Source organism: Chrysemys picta, chromosome 6, assembly GCF_011386835.1.
Source record: "Chrysemys picta bellii isolate R12L10 chromosome 6, ASM1138683v2, whole genome shotgun sequence".
In the NCBI taxonomy this organism is placed as follows: domain Eukaryota; kingdom Metazoa; phylum Chordata; order Testudines; family Emydidae; genus Chrysemys; species Chrysemys picta.
The window spans coordinates 88,064,640-88,084,737 of NC_088796.1; the positions used below are offsets into that span (position 1 = coordinate 88,064,640).

Sequence of the window (20,098 nt, forward strand, 5' to 3'; positions counted from 1 at the left end):
TAAAAGCTTCTTTTTAAGAACCTGATTAATTTTTCCTTGTTTTAAGATCCAAGGGGATTGGATCTGGACTCACCACGAATTGGTGGGGGAAAGGAGAGGGGATGGTTAAATTCTCCTTGTGTTAAGATCCAAGGGTTTGGATCGGTGTTCACCAGGAAATTGGTAAAGAAGTCTCTCAAGGCTACCCAGGGAAGGGAGTTAGTACTTGGGAGTGGTGGCAGCAAAACCAGATCTAAGCTGGTAATTCAGTTTAGGGGTTCCGATGCAGGTCCCTATATCTGTACTCTAAAGTTCAGAGTGGGGAACGAACCTTGACACACACACAACTCAGGATTTCATTCTGATTGATCCTTCAAACACACACAAAACCCCCACATAATGCCATTTTGGTCTGCAGTCATGGAAATGGTTGCAATATCACAATTCTGTAGACTTTACTGATGAATCAAGTAAGAGGAGATGAAATACAATTGAGAAAGGACTTGTGTGAACATAAAGGTCTCATCACTTTTAGCTTTTTGAAAATACTAATAAAAACAGACAAAAGTGACAATTAGATGGAACTTAATTAGATTTTCAAAGCAATTTTCACTAACATCCCCCTCTATGCAGGTGATGCACAGATCTGCCTCTCTGACCCTGAATTCTCCCCCTTTGGTCAGACTTGCATCTTTGACTGCCTTTAAATGACATCCCTTCTTTGATGTCTTACTGCCAACTTAAACTCAACATGATGAAAAACATAACTTCCAATCTCCCTTTCCTCTTCCACCCATTCAACACTGACAGCTCCACCATACTCTCTGTTATCATGGATAAGTCAATGAAAATGCTTGCCTGGTGCATATCTGCAGCCAAAAAGGCAAACAGAGTGCTTAGATTATCTCAGTCTATACCTAATGGGTCTAAGTTTGGTCATCACAATTTAAGAAATATGTAGTGAGGACTGAAAAGATCTGAAGATAAAAAAGCTATAGGCATTGTAGGACTTACATATAATGAGCTATAATTGCAAAAGCTAGAATTATTAACATAAAAATAAGTCAGTGGGGACTTCACTAAGGTATCCAATTTATGATGGTAGGTTGGCATTATGAAATCTGATTAGTTCCTCCTTTTACCCTGTTTTATACATCAAGATTAAGAAGAAACCTGAACTTGAAAAGCAGCACTTTTAGAACCAATGAAATTAAATACTTCTCACACACTGTGTAGCTTACCAGGGGAATTTGCTGATGCAGGAGGTTATCCAGTCTAATTCTGTGGCTGGATATAATAAAGGACAGGATAATTGCATGACTACTAATATTATTTTGCAGCTATTCAAGTTAGAGGTAAGCGTACTACGATCTTATGCTTGAAGGTGCAAGAGAACAGTACTCTATATTTGGCTAATGATTAAATTCCAGTTTTAGGAGTACTGCCAAGGGTGGCATGCCACAATGGCCAAGCTACTGCACATTAAGATTCTGCAACAACCACAAATGGGATCACAGCTGTTTTAAGGGATCTAAAGACCATGTTGCAAAGTTCTCAACCAATTTTTTAATTTTTTAATTCCCTTCTCCAAATTAATCTGCAGGTAATCAGACTGAGGATTTTGTTTTGGCCAATTATAAAGATAGTGACAACATGTAAAATTTAGATCCAGATCCTGGTTCCAGTTTTATCTCTGAAATATCCACTGGTGTTCTATGTTTTAGAAGTTTTTCAGTGTGAAAGTTCCACTTTAACAATGAGAGGAAAAGAAAAGGGAAAGAATGGTTATTTACTTTATAGTAACTGTGGTTCTTCAAAATATTGCAGTCAGTGTGGATTCATGGTTAATGATTGATTGTCTGTAAGAAATCCACCAGGTTGTTGCTAACTCCTGGAAGGTGAAGAGCCATTGGGGTTATTCCACGCTAATGACACTACGTCCATAGCTTGATAGCTTCTTGGCACGGGGGTAATGATCAGGTTTCTCCTCTGCTTTTTAATATAGTACATTTTAGATGTATTTTCTGTCAAGATCTTAATTTCATAGAACAAAGATAAATGTCATGCATGGAAGCCTGATAGCTCTGAGCTCCAAGATGTTTGTGTCAAATTTCATGTCATCCTGTAACTAAGTCCCTTGCATCTGGAGATGGTGCAGATGGGGTCCCCAACTGGTTACTAACGCATCCATGATTATTGTCATTGTGGGAGGAGGGGAAGAGAATGGTATTCCTCTTCATATATTCTTGGAGTCTAGCTACCAGTTCAGTTCCAAGATGACATAAGGTGGGACTATGACCTTATTATTCATCTGATGTCTTGATGTGGAATAGACTGACCTCAGCCAGAGTTACAGAGGCCATAGATGAAGTCTGGCAAGTGATGTCACATATGTGCATGCTGACATATGACCTAGGATTCCGAGGCAAGTCCATACCGCCATGGTTGGATCTGATATTATTTAGTTCAGAATTGATTGCTGGGACAGGGGCCTGTCCTGATACTTCTACTGACTGGGAGTTGATCATGGCTCTTATTAAGTCTATCATCTCTCATGGAGTGAAAGATGACTTCTTATAGTTCACCAAGAGGGCCAGCTGGGCAAACAGGGAGAGGATGTATTTCAGGGGTGTAGTGGTCTCCTGCCTCTGATCAGCCAGTTGCCTAGGTACATATGTTGTGGATGCCTCTCCTCCTTAGGTATACCATTTTATCTCACCATTCTATGTAGAGTCTGAATGACAATACATTGTACTGGTAATGGTTGGTCCCTACTGTGAACCTCTGGTATTTCCTGCGGGTTGAGTGAATGAAAATACACATCCTATTAGGCAAGAGCCATGAACCAATCCTGAGCCTGAAGGGATGGAATAATGGAGGCAAGGATCACCATCCTGAATCTGAGACAGCATATGCATTTGTAAAGTCTTCCCAGGTCTATGATAGGATGAAGACCCTCTTTCTTCTTCAGAATATGGAAATATCAGGACCAGAAGCCTCTTTCCCTCTAATCCTGCAGTACTTCATCTGTGACTTCTAGATGAAGCAACAAGGCAACTTCTGTTTGCAGAAAAGTATCCCTGAAAAGGGATGGCTGGGGGGCAAGGATTGGAATTGGATGGGATAGCTATGAATGATGTTCTCTAACATCCATCTGTCAGATGTGATGGAAGACCAAGTCTGGTGGAAGCGGACAAGGTGACTTCCAAAGAATACATTCTGTCCTAGACTGACTTGGGTATGGCTCCCAACAATCCCATCAAATCTGCTGTCTTGCAGCAGGTTGGGAGCATGATACCGAGAAGAAGGAAGACCAGCATACTTTATGAGGCTGATACTTGTAAGACTTACAATATGGGTCTGGTATGCAAATCCCCAAGGAGCACAGGGTGGCCCTCAAATCTTTAATGGAATGTAGAATATTTGTTAAATATTCAATTATTTTGTAGGGCAGATATTGCAGCTTGTATTACAGCTTGCATCTCCTTGGGGATGCCTGACCCTATTAGCCATGAGGCTCTTTGCATCGTTATAGCTCTAGCCATGCATCTGACTAGTGTCTGAGGTGTCCATGGCCACCTGCAGAGCAGTTTTAGCTACTAAATGGTCCTCACTGATTATGTCCTGCCCCATGTTAAAAAGTTGTACTTATAAAGAGTTCCAGGGAAGTGGAAGAGTAAGCTTTCCTTCCAGAAAAGTCAATTTTATTTTTTTTCCTTTCTCCCTTGGGTTGCTCTTGTTGGAGCTAGATTTCTCCTGCACAGCAGAGACAACTCACAAGCCCAGGCTGGGTTGAACATAAAAATGTTCAAATCCTTTCTGTGGGACTCGGTACCATTTTACAAACCTTTTTGCTGTGGCAGGAATGGTGGTAGGTGTCTGCCAAGAAGACTTTAGCAGGGTTGAGTATCCCTTTTTTTATTGGGAGAGCAATTCCAGCAGAATCCAATGCAGTCAGTATATCAAATAATTTATGGGACTTCTCCTGTATCACTGAAGACTGAATGTTCAAAATGTCTGCTATCCTCATTAACAGCTCTTGGAAAGCTAATTACTGCTTCATCTGGCAACAATGAAGTGAAGTTCTTGGGAGGCTAAGGGATTGGTGTTGCTGTCCCTATACTATGTCTGATGATGCCTGACATTCCTCCCTGCCCAATGTCAGTGGTCTGTCTAGGGATGCTGCTGGAGAATGTGATCTTCTCAGTTTCCTGGAGTGAGAAGGGGATCAACTTCCTGGAAGCCTGAGATGACGGTTTTCAATATGCCTTCAATAGGGCCATGGTGGCAAGCCATAAAGGTATGGTTGGCTTGCATGGTGGTGGCCAGTCCATTGCCAGTCAAAGTAAAGCTGTGACAGAGCCCTGAAAGAAGAGATTCCAGTTCTTTCCACTGGGTCCCCGATGACCTTGAGGGAGATGGATTTCTGCTTGACGATGGTCAGAAAATGTGACCTGGTGACAGGAAAGAGGAATACACGTTCTCCCAAAGCAGTACCAAGGCATATGGTGTTCTCAGTACTGGGTTCTGTTCCAGTGCTGGCAGTGATCTCAGTGCCAGGTTCATCATTTGGGTATATGTGGTTCCTCCAGTAGGGGTCTGCCAGTACCATGAATGACTCTAATGGAGTTCAATCAGTTTCTGCATGGTCATCATTGCTCATGGAGTCGGTTCCTGAGGCATGTTTCGCCAATACTGCAAGTATAACCAATTCCACTTCACTAGCTCTTATTTTTATATGGCGCTTAGTGGGCTTATTCTTGAAGGTTTGCTTTGGCCTCTTGTAGCGGGGTGAACACCTGCTCCTGCCTGGAAGGGCTTGAAAGCAGCCCTGGGGAGAGCTGCAGCTCTAAAAGCTGGGCTGATTGGGAATCGGCCGCAGCTGGGCCACACCCCAATAAGGCCACAGCTGGCCAGTATGAAAATGCTGGGAGCCAGGAGCTCAGAAGTCTCTCTCTAGCTGTAGAGGGACAACAAAAACAGTATGCAGAATTCTGAGTTTTTGAGTACATAAGCCATGGCCTCTCCACTTTGTCACCATTGGCAATTTCACGCCAGTAAGGTGTTGGATGGAAACTTCTATTTTCATTGTCTTTGGGGAACATGAAGTTTTTCACTTGCTGTGGCCTATGCAGTACAAGGAAGTCACTCAGGCTACTGCTCAAGTGGGTCCACAGTCCTGGATCATCTAGACGTAAGGAATTAAACTCATCAGCAGCTGTTTCTTGCACCTCCACCACACTCTTCACTGATCTACACTTTTCTTCAGGAATGTGCATGGTTACATCCATTTGAGATGGAGATATGGATGCTGCAGTAGCTGCCAGATCACCTGCACTCTGACTAACTGGAAGATCAGGCATCTCCTCACCACTCACATCCTCACTGGGGCCGGAAGGCTCACCTTGAACATTTGTGTCTATGTATCTCAGAAGAGCTCCTTCCTGCTTAGATAGAAAAGCTTCCTTTGCTTTCTTTCTTTTTCTGAATGTTGCCCCAGAGGGGCGTTTTCTTCTTTCACTCATGACTGCTGTTCTGTGCCAGGTATAGTGGCTCTCAACACTGAATTGAAGGGGACAAATAAGCAGGCTGGTAGCAGGCCTGAATGAGGGAAGATATCAGTGTCTTAAGGGCCTAACTGGCTCCTACTACTTCATTGACTGCCTGTTCTCCTCAAGTGGGTTTAGGGAAGCAGTAGGAAACAGGAAGCTCCCTGAGAAGCTAGTGTTAATCAATCCAAGCTCCTGGGGGTGCTAGAGAGGTACATAAGAGGCTCCGCCTCCTCTCTCTCCCCGCAGCTCCTGCTGCTTTCTCTTATTCCCTCTCACCTTTTCCCCTGCCTGCCTATGTCTCTTGTGCCCTCCTTCCTCCAGCACAGCACTCCACCATCTCTGTGCATCTAGAGCAGAGAGAATACATATGCACCAGCAGCAGACACAATTTTCTAGACTCTGGGTCCTAGTGGCACCTCCCCACAATCTGGCACCTGAGGCAGACGCCTCAGTTCACCTCATGGTAAGACCAGCCCTGAATCTGCTAACACAAAAGAGCAGCAGGTTGGATTCTGCTGGATTTCATCTCAATACCATGGGCAGCAAGAGGGAACTGGGGGGGTTGCGGTCACTCCCTGTTATGTCCTCACACAGGAGCATGAGGAAGCACAGGGCACAAGCAAGTGTCAAAAGACTCTGATCTTGCATGCATAAGTCACATGCACATTTACAGCGGGATCTACACAGACATACTTAAAGAAAGGGACAATACAGAATAAACAATAAAAAAAACAATGGAGACCTACTGCAGGCTATACAGTAAGCAGCAGCAAACATTTAAATCCTGAGTATCCACTAAAATGAAGTGGGTTCTAGCCCACAAAAGCTTATGCCCAAATAAATTTGTTAGTCTCTAAGGTGTCACAAGGACTCCTTGTTGTTGTTTTTTTAAATGTCCTTGACAGCAGTTAAAATGAGCCATAGAAATCAAAGAGACAGGAATGATCACCAGACCAATGAGTTGCCTTTATAGCACCTACTCTATATCATGTAATAGTGACAGAGTCTGTGAGGAGAAATGATTAATGATTGTTTCACATTCATATGGGAATACCACTGTGCGAAAGGCAAGCAGAATGGAAGATATAGAGAGAGATTGGGATATCGGGGGGGAAGGGGAGCAGAGGGCAAAATTAGAAGACAAAAACTCTTCTCAGTGTCAAATGGGAGACAGCATTTTGGCCCTACAAAAAAAATTTGGTTGGTTACACTACACATGTACGCCCACACACACATTTTTAAAAAGCAACAATTGTATAATTAATGTCAAACAAGACAAACATGATTCCTCAACACTGAAACAAAGGAAAGCAAATGTCCAGATAAGCCACCTATCACCAGAAGCCAGGTTCCTAGTCTAAAAATATAAACTGGTAATCAGCAGTTGTGTTGGTAGCAGATGTATGGTAGCTAGTGATAAGGCTTGCTTTTGTGTTTGTACCTATCATCAAACTGCATACTTGCAAATGTGTAACTTGTCTGACCCTGCTTACAAGTCCGATGTACAATTCATCAATAAGCATCAAAGCAGCTACTAAAAAGAGTAGAGTTATGCAGAGCTGGAGCATAACACTGACTGGGACAACATGAGTTCATAAGGTAGAACTTTATCTGCTTCTTGTGAACTGCAGGAGTCCAAGAGGGAAAACCTTTCAGGCCCTAGTGAAAAGGTGTGTTGTTTACAATATTCTGAATCATATCCTACAAGCTTATATGTGGGGCAGCATAGGCCTAATTGGAGGTGGAACTGGCAAGCCTTATTTTCTTGGGTACAGGATGTGGTGAGAAAAGCTGCGCACTGTGGAAAAGTTAAACAACTCCTCCAGTTATCCCAAGGGAAAAGAACATCGCAAACCCCCAAGAAACCCATCGCAACAACCCCACAGTTTTTGTGCCATTATTAGTGAGGCAAGAGCCCCCTTCTTTGACATGTCCATTGTTAGCTTCAATGCCTGGGACAAAAAACCCAAAATCTCAGTTATTACTATGCAAATATATATATATATATTTTATTAAGCGTTGTCCTTTGTTTTTTAAGACTTTATTCAGCCTGTGAGTTAGATCAGTGATTTTCAAACCATGGGTCGCAACCCAGGCACTGGGTCGCGACAGCTCTGGTCAGCACCGCCGACCAGGATGTCAAAAGTCCCATCAGCGGTGCTGCCTGGCTAAGACAGGCTAGTCCCTACCTGTTCCGACACCGCGCTGTGCCCCAGAAGCGACCAGCAGCAGGTCCAGCTCCTTAGTGGGGAGGCCACGGGGCTCCGTACATTGCTGAAGCCCCGAGCACTGGCTCCGCACAGTTCCCAGCCAATGGGAGCTGTGGGGGGCGGTGCGCGCGGGCGAGAGCTGTGCAGAGCCGCTTGCGCGCCTCCACCTGGTGCCAGACCTGCTGCTTGCCACTTCCGGGGCACAGTGCAGTCCGCGGGGCCAGGACAGGCAGGAAACCTGCCTCAGCACCCCCGCTGTGCCACTGACCAAGAGACACCCGAGGTAAGCTGTGCCCCAATCCCCTGCCCCAGCCCTGAGCCCCCCCCAAACCCAAAGCCCCTTCCTGCACTCCAAACCCCTCATCCCCAGCCCCTGCCCAGAGCCTGCACCCGCAGCCCAGAGCCCTGACCCCCTCCTGCACCCCAACCCTCTGCCCCAGCCCACAGCCCCCTCCCACACTCCGAACCTCTCATTCCCAGCTCCACCCTGCAGCCCTCACCCCCACACCCCAACCCTCTGCCCTAGCCCTGAGCCCCTCCCACACCCAAAACCCCTCATCCCCAGCTCCATTGGGTCGCAGACATCAACAATTTTCTTCAACTGGGTCGCCAGAAAAAAAAGTTTGAAAACCACTGAGTTAGATACTGTACCTCATCTTTGTGCTGGTCTTCAACCACAATATAAAGCAACTATTATGGCTTCAAACAAGGAACTTTGTTCAGGAAATGGCCTCTTGCTATTTTCCTGAACAGAAGCACTTATAAGATGTTTAGAAACATTTTATATCAAACACAAACCCACATTTTTGACCCTTTAAAAAAAATTCACATAATGCAGAAGATGAGTAACCTAGTTCAATTTAATTAGGGTACTTTTTTCTTCAGAAGGAAATAAGGAAATGCAGTAGATGTAATCAGATGATTTGGCTGTATTTCCTTTGGAGGGAAATGGATGGATGCAGGGGGGAAAATGGGCGGGAGTGAGAGAGAGAACACGCGTGCAAAGGAAAAGAATATGCCATTGTATTTTTACCTTAATACCTGCAGCTCTTCTTCAGAGTTCTGCACCTCATCTCTGAGCCGTCGCCAGCGTAGCAAAGCTTTCAACTCCTGCTGCTCTCTTGCTTCGTCATGTGGCAGCTGCTTAGTATACAAATACGTAGTTCATTGTTTGTTGTTTTCCCCAATGGTCAATAATTTTCTGATGGAAAGACTTGTTTTGTTTTCCTTTAACATGTAGGAGGAGCAGAGGATGGCACAAACATCTGCACCCTTGTTGAAAAATGCAAGCTTTACAAAGGGTTAAGACCAGCACAGGGAAAACAGCCTCGCTGGGAGCATCAAATCAATAGTCAGTTAAATATTTCTGCCTGAGGAGGAAGATAGGCAGATTGTTTTCCCCTCAGAGATTGGCAATAAGTGAACTGGACATACAGTACAGATACCTGGCATATCAGTTCTGGCTGCATCTTTATTCTTCCCAGCCTTGAAAGCAGAAAGCTGTTTTGTGTCCTGATTTCACTCCTCTTTCCTACTATTTCTGCTATGCTGGTGTAAGCTCCCTGTTGTATTTTCCCCCTACCAAAAGCATATTTACAGTGATGGTTGCTAATGAAATATATGCCAATTTGTTGGGTACAAATGAACTAACTTCTGATTTCTCCTTATGGAAATAAAATTTGGCATTCCCTTGAACTTCACTACTATTTCAGTCTGAACTGCAGTTACTGTGATGTAATATAGAGTATATTTATAACCTAATTAATATACAGCAACAAAATTACCCAATGATTAAAAAAGAAAAATACTTTTCAGAGCCTTGTAAATTAATAGGAAAAAAATCATCCAATTGTGATTTTTGTTGCCCATTCCTTGCCAGTTCTGCAAAATTTGCTACAGAGCAAATGCCTTCAGCTGGCTCAAAACAGAGTAGAGGCAATGAATAGAAGCAGCTTGTAACAGAGGAGTGATAGTAAAGATGGGGATCAGAGAAGAGTTTGAGGATGGGAAGGGAAGGCAGTTAGGCAGGGGCTGCATCTTTTTCTCTCTTTCCAGAAATCTGGATATGATGGTGGTAATGATCTTATATAGTACAATATATGTGCCTAGTACTTTACAAAACAAACAAAAATAGAGTCCCAGCCCAGAAGAGTTCTGGGAGACAGATGGACTCCTGTGCCCACATGGTGCTGTTGATTTCAGTGGTGCTCAGATATGGGAAAGATCATTAGATGGGTGGAAAGGACAAAAAAGAGCAATGGATTGGGAGAAATGGGGCAATTTTGAGTAGTGGGTCCTTGGGTAGATGATCATTGAGAAAATATGTTTCAGTTCTTATATGCAATGACCTATACCTTTGAAAAGGTTCATGTTCAGTGTGGATAGGTGTGGAAGTAAGGAATTTTAAACCAATTTATAATGCTACTGGAATCTGCATTCTAACAGATGTAGCCTCAGAACATACTACTTTTAAATATAGATTTATAGTAATTTCTTTTAATTTAATATTAAGGCATTCAGTTAGAGACATCTTAATTTCTACATTATAAAACAGAATGGTGATCTGTCTTCATACCTGTTGTGCTACTGCCCAAAATACGTCTTCCAAGTAAGTAGCAAACCCTTCACTTATCCATTCTTCAGTCCAATCACGAGCACCAATGGCCAATCCAAACCAAGCATGAGCAATTTCGTGGCACAGACGTGTTCCACAGAGATGGCTCCCTCCAGTTAATACGCTTTGTGACAGGAAGATGATGTGTGGGCTGCATAATATGAAGGACAAAACACATTATAGTCCTGTTACAGCATGCATTGCGTGGCTATAGTAATATGTAGACTTTATTAGCCTTGTCAGCCTGTTATTACTATATGCATGTTAGGTCATGACAGGTAGTTTATAGCTTGGGCGTTTTTAGGAATTAGGTTGCACTTTATTGTTGTCTGGCAGAGATTCAAGCTAAAATTCTGCCAAGTAGTTTTTTCATATTCAACCATCAAACATATATTACCTATAATAAGTAACTTAAACCAAAGTTTTACATTTTTCAAATTACAAGGCTGATTTCTTTCAGTGGAAGCATTTATATTTAAGCTAGGATAATAAAAAAAGAGCGGGTGTGAATACAGACAAGAGGTATTTATCAGTAAAATGATCCAAGTAGGAAATAAATACAGCAAAAATGGTTTCAAAAGAAAACAAGTTGCTATCCAAAGGCAACAAAAAAGCACGTAGGATAAAGCAGACACACACACACGCAAGCCATATTTGCTTTGTTACAATCCAGACAAGTTAACAAACATGATACAGTCTAAGAGCCATATGCTTCAATCATTCTATGAGGTGCGCAGGGAAGCAGAAAGCCCTTTACCACATGGATACAGTCGGGGGAAGGCAGTGGGGAAATGTGGATACATGGTGTGTTCTTCTCCACTCTGCATAGTCACCACCACACCTCAATGAATATAACAGAACCCCTGTACTAAGGGAAGGTCTGGTCTGATGGGGGAGGAGTTGGGGAAAATGCTATATGTGGTATAATTCACTAAGGAAAATGCTTAAATTGTATTGCAAATTATGGCTGCTGTGCTCTGCTTTCTGAGACAGCTTCGTCTACACTTATGTCAAGTAGAAATTCAATGCTCCAGTAAAGTTACTTAACTACTCTTGTAATAAGGTACTTCTTGGTGTGAGTAAGGGTGGCAGAATTTGGCTTTAGGTGGTTACTATCCAAGGGATTAAAGGAGCATTACCAGCCCAATGCTGCCAGTGCCACAAATGGGACTGGAAAAGGGACAGAGCTAGGGTCCTTTCATACATATGTAGGGTTGCCAACAGTAATCACACAAACCCAAACATCCTTGCTCCGCCACTGCCCTGCCCTTTCCCGAGGCCTCGCCCCTGCCCTGCCCCTTTTCTGTGGCCCTACCCCCTCCCTCCATCGCTCGCTCTCCCCCACCCTCAATCACTTTCACCGGGCTGGGGCAGGGGTTTGGAGTGTGGGAGGGGGCTCCAGGCTGAGCCTGGGGCAGGGGGTTGGGATGCAGGAGGAGGTGTGGGGTGCAAGCTCTGAGAGGGAGTTTGGGTGCTGGAGGGGGCTCAGGGCTGGAGGAGGGGGTTGGGGTGCAAGTATAGGCAGGGCCGCCAAGAGTGGGTTCGGACCCCAGTGCAAAAAATTTTTCGGGCCCCCCAGCAAGGGCGGACTGGCTAAACAGGGCCGACGAAAGGGCGGGGGGGGGGGGGGAGGGAAGCCAGGCCCCCTTCTGAACCGCTGTGCCCCGGTAATTTGTACTGGTTTCCCCCGCTCTCGTCGGCCCTGAGTGTAGGCTCTGCGAGGGGACTCAGGGCTGTGACAGGAGATTGGGGTGCGGGAGGGATGCGGGCTCTGGGAGGGAGTTTGGGTGCAAGAGGGGGCTCAGGGCTAGGGCAGGGGTGTGGGAGGGGGTGAGGGCTCTGACCTGGTGGCGCTTACATCAGGTGGCTCCTGGTTGGCTGCACAGCGGGGCTAAGGTAGGCTCCCTGCCTGCCCTAGCCCCACACCACTCCTGGAAGTGACCAGCATGTCCCTGCGGCCCCTGGGGGGGGAGGCAGGGGTCTCTGCGCATTGCCCGCGCCCCGAGCGCTGACTCCACAGCAATGGGACCTGCGGCCAATAGAAGCTCTTGGGGCAGTATCTGCGGGCAGGGGCAGCGCACGGAGCTCCCTGACCCTCCCAGGAGCCGCAGGGAACGGCATGGGACCGGGTCAGGTGGGAGCCTGCCTTAGCCCTGCTGTGCAGCCAGACTTTTAGCGGCGTAAAATCTCCCAGTTTGGCTTCAGTAGCCTCCGGGAGATAGACCCCAATTCCGAGAAACTCCTGGCAAAACCGGGAGGGTTGGCAACCCTATGCATATGGATCAACATCCAGTATTTCCCTTCTAATCTCAGGTATCCTCTGCCTCCACTTAATCCATATCCCAAACATTTTCCAAGATCCACACAGTTCGAGGTAATGCAGCATAATGGTAAAGAACAGCAAGTTTTAGAGTCAAGTCTCACCTCCTGAATATGGGCCACACGGCCTTACGATATTTCCAAGAAGCAGATCCTATTCATCAAAGATCTTCTCCAACCTGCCCTACCCTTTCGTTAGAAACGTTGAAACACCCACAGTTCTCTTGCAACTTAGTCTACATGACTGGATCTGACATCTTAACTTAAAACACCGTGTCTTGTGGTTAAACAAACAACAATAACAAAAAATCCATACAATAACCATCTTCTTATAAAATAATAATAGTTCAGAAAAGCAGGTTAAATGCACTTAAATCAGCTAGTATCACAACACACATTGCAAAAAGCTGAAGCACTAGTAAAGGAATCAAGTTACAGAGAACAAAGAGCAAGAATAAATAGCGCTTCTCCAAATCTCTACAAAAATCAACTCAGATTATCAAGAACAACAACAAAAAAAGGAGTGGAAAAAAAGCACAGAAGCTGCTGAACATGATGAGACACTCCATTTGATTACCAACCCCCTGTTGAGAAGAATAACTGCAACTTGGGGGTATTACTTTGGTCATTTTTAAGTAAATGACCCCTAGCTGTGGCATGTGCAGTGCTACAAAGAAAAACCACAGAAATGTATCAAGTAAATAACATTCCAGACATACTTTTGGCAGTGTTTCGACCATTTGGCTAAACAAAACAAGGGTAACTTCATGCCTTATAAACAGGCTCAGATTAGGGTATGCATTTTAAGTATCTACTAAACATATATAGGGAAATAAAGGTAGAACTTGTCTTTCCCAGTGTCACAGTTTCTATTCTAAGTTATTTAAATAACAGGAAGGTCACACTTTGGCAATATGCGTCTTTTGTGGAAAAAATAATTTATTTATTTTTTTATGTGGAAATATATTCAAAGCACATTCAGTCCAAAATGAAAATGTGAAGCTTTCGAAACGAATGGAAAATAAAAGGTGTGTAGGAGCAAAATTTCATTTTAGAGAATTTGTGCTCACGTTGCCCCCATTGCTCTGAGAATACCTCAAATGCTCCCCTTTATTTTGCTCACTGTCATCATGCAGGATGTTCCTCCAGCTTAGTGCATCACATAATTCCCCTCTACAGTTTATCAACCCCACTCCTGAGACTGTCAGATGTGCCACCACAGAGCAATGTAGGGTGCTTGTTTATCCTAACCTCACCTTTTCTAAAGGCTGAACATGTAGCCTCCACAGAACATCCAATGCCTACTGATCCAGGAAGAAATTTGAGTTTTCATCTATAGTCCCATGTATTTACTTTATAGAAATTCTAACTTTCCAGCATATATTTGAAGACCATATATTTAGGCCCCCTTATTCTCACCAGACACTACCTTCTGCCAGATTATGTGGGATGTCAGCTGTACTCATCAACATTATCTACATTTTTTACTACCTGTATCATTCCCAAAGGGCTTGATAAATACAACAATGCTCCATGTGAAGCATAGGATAACAGGGATGATGACATAATTGTAACATCTAGTAGTCCAACAGAATTTTCCATCAAGGATATGAATGTTGTGCCCTTGTCATCAACATGATTTACTGATACTAAGTTCAAGGTTTAACTGCTGTTGTCAGGAACTCTTGATGTCTACATTCTAGGATACAATCCAGCATTTTAGCCCATGAGGTGCAATGTGTCTGAACACTACATTCCCAAATGAGTGCAATCTTCACATTTGCCACCAATTCCTAAGGTTTGTACTAATATGCTGGACTTTTTCACCTGACATATTCCAGCACCAACTTTGTCAGCAACATCATGTCATCTTAACTACTATCATGCTGTAAGTAAGGGCAGTCAGCCTTCAGCCAATGAACTATCTCCAACTCAGTTGTTTTTCATTCAGGAAATGTGTTGAGTAAAGGAGATATACATTATTCCTAACCTGTGCTGTTACTTAGAACAATGGACTTTCTCTATCAATGATATTTTCAAACTGAAAATATTTAAACTGTGATTGGCCCAAATTCTGCAGTTTCTTTTCAGGCATTCAGGCAAAGCTCTAAACTAACACAATAGGGACTACCATAGGGTTTGGTCCATACAGCTAAAACATGAAATAGAATAGCCAGTAAGATAAAGAGAAAAATATTTAAAAAAATATCTTAGAATGGCCATACTGGGTGAGACCAATGGTCCATCTAGCCCAGGATCCTGTCTTCCAGCAGTGACCCATGCCAGAGGGAATGAACAAAACAGGCCAATTTTCAAGTGATCCATGCCCTCTCATCCAGTCCCAGCTTCTGGCAGTCAGAAGTTTAGGGACACCCAGAGTATGGGGTTATGTTCCTGACCATTTTCAATAATACCCATTGATGGTCCTATCCTCCATGAATTTATCCAATTTTTTTAACCCAGTTATATTTTTGGCCTTCACAACATCCCTTGGCAACGAGTTCCAAAGATTGACTGTGCGTTGTATGAAGAAGTACTTCTTTAAGTTTCCTTTAAATCTGCTGCCTATTAATTTCATTGAGTGATCCCTGGTTCTTGTGTTATATGAAGGAGTAAATAACATTTCCTTATTCACTTTCTCCACACCATTCATGAGTTTATAGATCTCTATCACATTCCCCCTTAGTCATTTCTTTTCTCAGCTGAAAAGTCCCAGTCTTTTTAATCCCTCCTTGTATGGAAGCTGTTCCATATTCCTAATAATTTTGGTTGCCTTTCTTGGTATCTTTTCCAATTCCAGTATGTCTTTTTTGAGATGGGGCAACCAAAACTGCATGCAGTATTCTAGATGTGGGCATACCAGGGATTAATACAGTGGAATTATGATGTTTTCTGTTTTTTTATTTACCCTGTCCTAATGATTCCTAACATTCTGCTGTACATTGAGCAGATGTTTTCAAAGAATTATTTACGATGACTCCAAGATCTCTTTCTTGAGTGGTAACAGGTAACTTAGACTCATTATTTTGTATGTATAGTTGGCATTATGTTTTCCAAGTGCACTACTTTGCATTTATCAACATTGAATTTCATCTGCCATTTTGGTCCCCAGTCATCAAGTTCAGTGAAATCCCTTTGTAACTCTTCACAGTCTGTTTTGGACTAAACTATCTTGAGTAACTTTGTGTCACCTGAAAACTTTGCCATCTCACTGTTCACCCCCTTTTCCAGGTCATTTACTGGTCACAGTACAGATCCTTGGGGAATCCTGCTATTTACCTCTCTCCACTGTTAAAACTGACCATTTATTCCTACCCTTTGTTTCCTATCTTTTAAGCAGTTAGTGATCCCTGAGAGGACCTTCCTTCTTATCCCATGACTGCTTATTTGGCATAGGAGTCTTTGGTGTGGGACCTTGTCAAAGGCTCTCTGAAAGTCCAAATACACTATCAACTGGATCACCCTTGTCTACATGCTTGTTGACACCCTCAAAGAATTCTAATCAATTGGTAAGACATGATTTGCCTTTACAAAGCCGTCTTGACTCTTCCCCAACATACTGTGTTCATCTATGTATCTAATAATTCTGTTCTTTTCATTTCAACCAGTTTCTCTGGGACTGAAGTTAGGCTTACTGGCCTGTAATTGTCCGGATCACTTCTGGAGCCTTAAAAAAAAAAATCAGCATTACATTAGCTATTCTCCAGTTATCTGGTACAGAGGCTGATTTAAGTGATAGACTACATACTACAGATAGTAGTTCTACAATTTCATATCTGAGCTCCTTCAGATCTCTTGGGTGAATACCATCTAGTCCTGGTGACTAATTACTGTTTAATGTATCGATTTGTTCCAGACCCTCCTCTATTGACAACTCAATCAGGGACAGTTCCTCAGACTTGTCACCTGAAAAGAATGGCTCAGGTATGGACAGGGCCAGCGTAACCCATTAGGCGACCTAGGCAGTCGCCTAGGGCACTACAATTTGGGGGGCGGCGACCGCGGCGGTATTTCGGCGGCGGGACCTTCCGCCGCCTCTGTGGGGGCTGGCATTTCGGGGCAGGACCTTCCACTGCCTAGGGTGGCAGAAAAGATGGCGGCGCTCCTGGGTATGGAAATCTCCCTCACATCTTCTGCAGTGAAGATCGATGCAAAAAAGTACATTTAGCTTCTCCACAATGGCCTTTTCTACCTCGAATGCTCCTTTACCACCTTGATCGTCCAGTGGCCCCCCTGACTAATTGGCAGGCTTCCTGCTTCTGATGTATTTACAATTTTTTTGCTCTTAGTTTTTGTGTCTTTTGCTAGTTGCTCTTCAAAATCTTTTTCGGTCTGCCTAATTATACTTTTACACATGACTTGCCAGAGTTTTTGCTCCTTTCTATTTTCCTCAGTAGAATTTAACTTCCAATTTTTAAAGGGATGTCTTTTTGCCTCTAACCATCTCTTTTACTCTGTTGTTTATCCATGGTGGCATTTTTTGATCCTCTGTTGTTGTTTTATTTTGTCCTTTGGGACATACATTTAGTTTGAGACTCTATTATGGTGTTTTTTTTTAAATTTCCATGCAGCTTACAGACATTTCACTCTTGTGACTGTTCCTGTTTGGTTCTGTTTAACTAGCTTCCTCATTTTTTGCATAATTTCTCTTTGTGAAGTTAAATGCTACTGTGGTGGGTTTCTTTGGTATTTTACCCTGTACAAGGAGGTTAAATGTTATTACATTATGGTCACTATTACTGTGCGGTTCAGTTATATTCATGTCTTGAACCAGATCTTGTGCTCAATTTAGAACTAAATCAAGAATTGCCTCTCCCTTTGTGGGTTCCAGGACTAGTTGCTCCAAGAAGCCATCATTAATGGTGTCTAGAAATTTTATCTCTGAATCCTGCCCTAAGGTAACATGTACCCAGTCAATATGAGGATAGTTGAATTCCCCCATTATCATTGAGTTTTCTGTTTTTGTAGCCTCTCTCCAATCTCCCTGAGCATTTCACAATCACTGTCACCATCCTGGTCAGGTGGTCAGTAGTATATTCTACTGCTATACTCTCAATATTCAAGCATAGAATTTTTATCTGCAGAGATTCTATGGTACAGTTGGATTTATTTAATTTAGATTTTTCCTATATTTGACTATGCTTTCTTTCACATATAGTGCCACTCCCTTACCAGCACAACATACTCTGTTGTTTCTATACATTTTGTACCCTCATATTACTATGTCCCCTTGATTATCGTCATTCCACCATGTTTTTGGGATGCCTATGATATCAATATCCCCATTTAATACCAAGCACTCAAGTTCACCCTTTTTATTATACTTATAGCAACTGTAGACAAGCACTTACAAAATTTGTCAATATGTAGTTGGCTGCCTTCAGCTGTTGTCATATTTTAAAGATGTTACACTGGTTTAACAGAGTGGAACAGCTAACACATGTAAGATTTTTTTCTCGAAACCAGAGTCCCAAAATCATTCAAATAGGTGCCTGCACTTTCTCAGCCTTCTGATCCCTATGCTGTCAGCTTTTCTCATTCTCTCTCGAAGGATGGATGACATGGTTTCATGTTAGAGAGACAAGGGGGGTGAGGTAAGACCTTTTATTGGATCGACTTTTGTTGGTGAGAGAGACAAGCTTTTGAGCCACACAGAGCTCCTCACCCTCCTTGTCTCTCTAATATTATGAGACCGACACAGCTACACTACATACATATTCTCGTGTTGTCAGTAAGAATGAAAATAAAGCTTCTTATTTATAACCAGACTACAAGACATGTTGAACTGCAGTGTGTCTGGACAACCTTTTTCCTCAAGGTCAATGTAATGGGGTGCTAGCCATTTAAGACCAGAGGAGACTGTTTAAGAGGAAAGCTATCCTGTTCCAGGTGTCCAGAGAAGGCCCGAAGAGTAATTAAAATGGACATTGAGTGAGAGGAAGATAGTTAGTGTCTGGGGGGTGGGGTGAGGTGAAAGAGATGAAAGCCCAGGCTGCTGTTTCTTTAAGGCCTGGGACCAGGATCCTTTCTGAGTGGGACAAGGTTTCCCTTTCTCCCAGCCAGCCCAAACTAGTCTTTGGGGTAATTAGAGCCACTGGGAACATCAAGGGAGAGGTCAGATGATAGGGTGGGTGACTTAGAAAGAAGGCACCAACCCCAGTCAGAGAGAGTACACCGGTCAGGGTAGTCAGGCCTGAAACCAAACAGTCCCAGGAAAGAGGGCTTTGCGGTCCTCAGCCTAAGGGTGGGAAAAAAGATTCTCTTTTGGGAGCTGGACTATGTTTAATAAATTAGACTCCAAAAGAGGGGGAATATTGTTTTTAAAGACTCGGGTGTAAGTGGATTATTTCCAGGAACCTGAGGAGAATATGAGACAGAGGACAGCAGTGGCACTCCACACAGCAAGGGGGCATGCTTAGAAACTGCACCACTCCTACCACAGGTGCCGACTCTATGGGTGCTCCGGGGCTGGAGTCCCCACAGGGTGGGTTCTGAGCACTCACCGGCAGCCCTCCTATCAGCTCTCCCCTACCCCACCAGTGCTTCCCGCCCGCCGACAGGCTCCACATGTCAGCGCCTCCCTCTCCCTCCCGCCCACCTCAACTAGCTGTTTTGTGGTGTGCAGGAGGCTGAGGAGGGAGAGGGGAGGAATGGGGATGCGGTGTGCTTGGGGAAGGGGGTGGAACTGGGCAGGAAGAGGCCGGGCAGGGGTGGGGTCTTGGGGGAAGGGGTGGAGTGGGGGTAGGGCCTGGGGTAGAGCTGGGGTTCGAGCGCCCCCTGGCACTTTGGAAAGTCGGCACCTGTGCCTCCTACAATTAGCATTGGGCAGAGAACCACCCGGAGCCTCTGCAGTTCTTTTTGTGCCCTGCTTTGCAGTCACCTTTTCGTCCACCCCTAAGTTGAGAGTCCAAAGCCCTCCTTCATGGGACTGTGTGGTTCCAGTCCTGCCCTCCGTGGCCTCTCCTCTTTAGTCCAAGATTAAGTTTCCACAGCCTTCCTTCTGGGACTGTCTCCCTTTAAGTCTTGGCCTCCCTGGCCTGTGAACTCTCTCTCTGATTGGGCTTGAAGTCTCCTCTTTGAGTCACCCAGTCATCTGATAATTCTCTTCTTGAAATTTCCCATATGAGTCTAACTACCCCAAACACCAGTCTGGCCTGACTGGGAAAGAGGGGAGCCTTGTCCCACCCACTGTATAAGGCTCTTGGTCTTGGGCCCCTAAAGGAATATAGGCCTGGCCTTTTCTACTCCTTCCCCCTCCTAGACACTAACTCTTGCTTAGGCCCATATTCCTCTTATACACAATCTGTTTTGGTTATTTCTTCCACTTTCCCCAGATACCTGGAGTGGGATAACTAATCCTCTCAAACTATTACTGTCTCTGGTCTTCAGGGGCCAGAACCCTGATACTGTCAGACACAAGCCCT

General features: G+C 44.0%; 1 protein-coding gene across 19 annotated transcripts in view; it reads right to left on the minus strand.

Annotated features, from left to right (window-relative positions):
- The window catches only part of AOPEP (aminopeptidase O (putative)), a 410,457-nt gene that overhangs the window by 236,850 nt on the left and 153,509 nt on the right, over positions 1–20,098 (minus strand). For 11 of the 19 annotated variants that reach the window (XR_010588861.1, XR_010588862.1, XR_010588865.1 and 8 more), the window contains 2 exons: positions 10,317–10,506; positions 8,775–8,881 (listed from right to left, as the gene is read on the minus strand). Coding sequence is in view for 8 of the 19 variants with exons in the window: in XM_065550410.1 (XP_065406482.1) it covers positions 8,775–8,881; positions 10,317–10,506 (297 nt within the window). In the remaining 11 variants the exon portion in view is untranslated. Of the gene's footprint in view, positions 1–8,774; positions 8,885–10,316; positions 10,507–20,098 lie in introns of all 19 variants that reach the window. The other 8 variants (XR_010588857.1, XR_010588856.1, XR_010588859.1 and 5 more) reach the window with 1 other exon arrangement.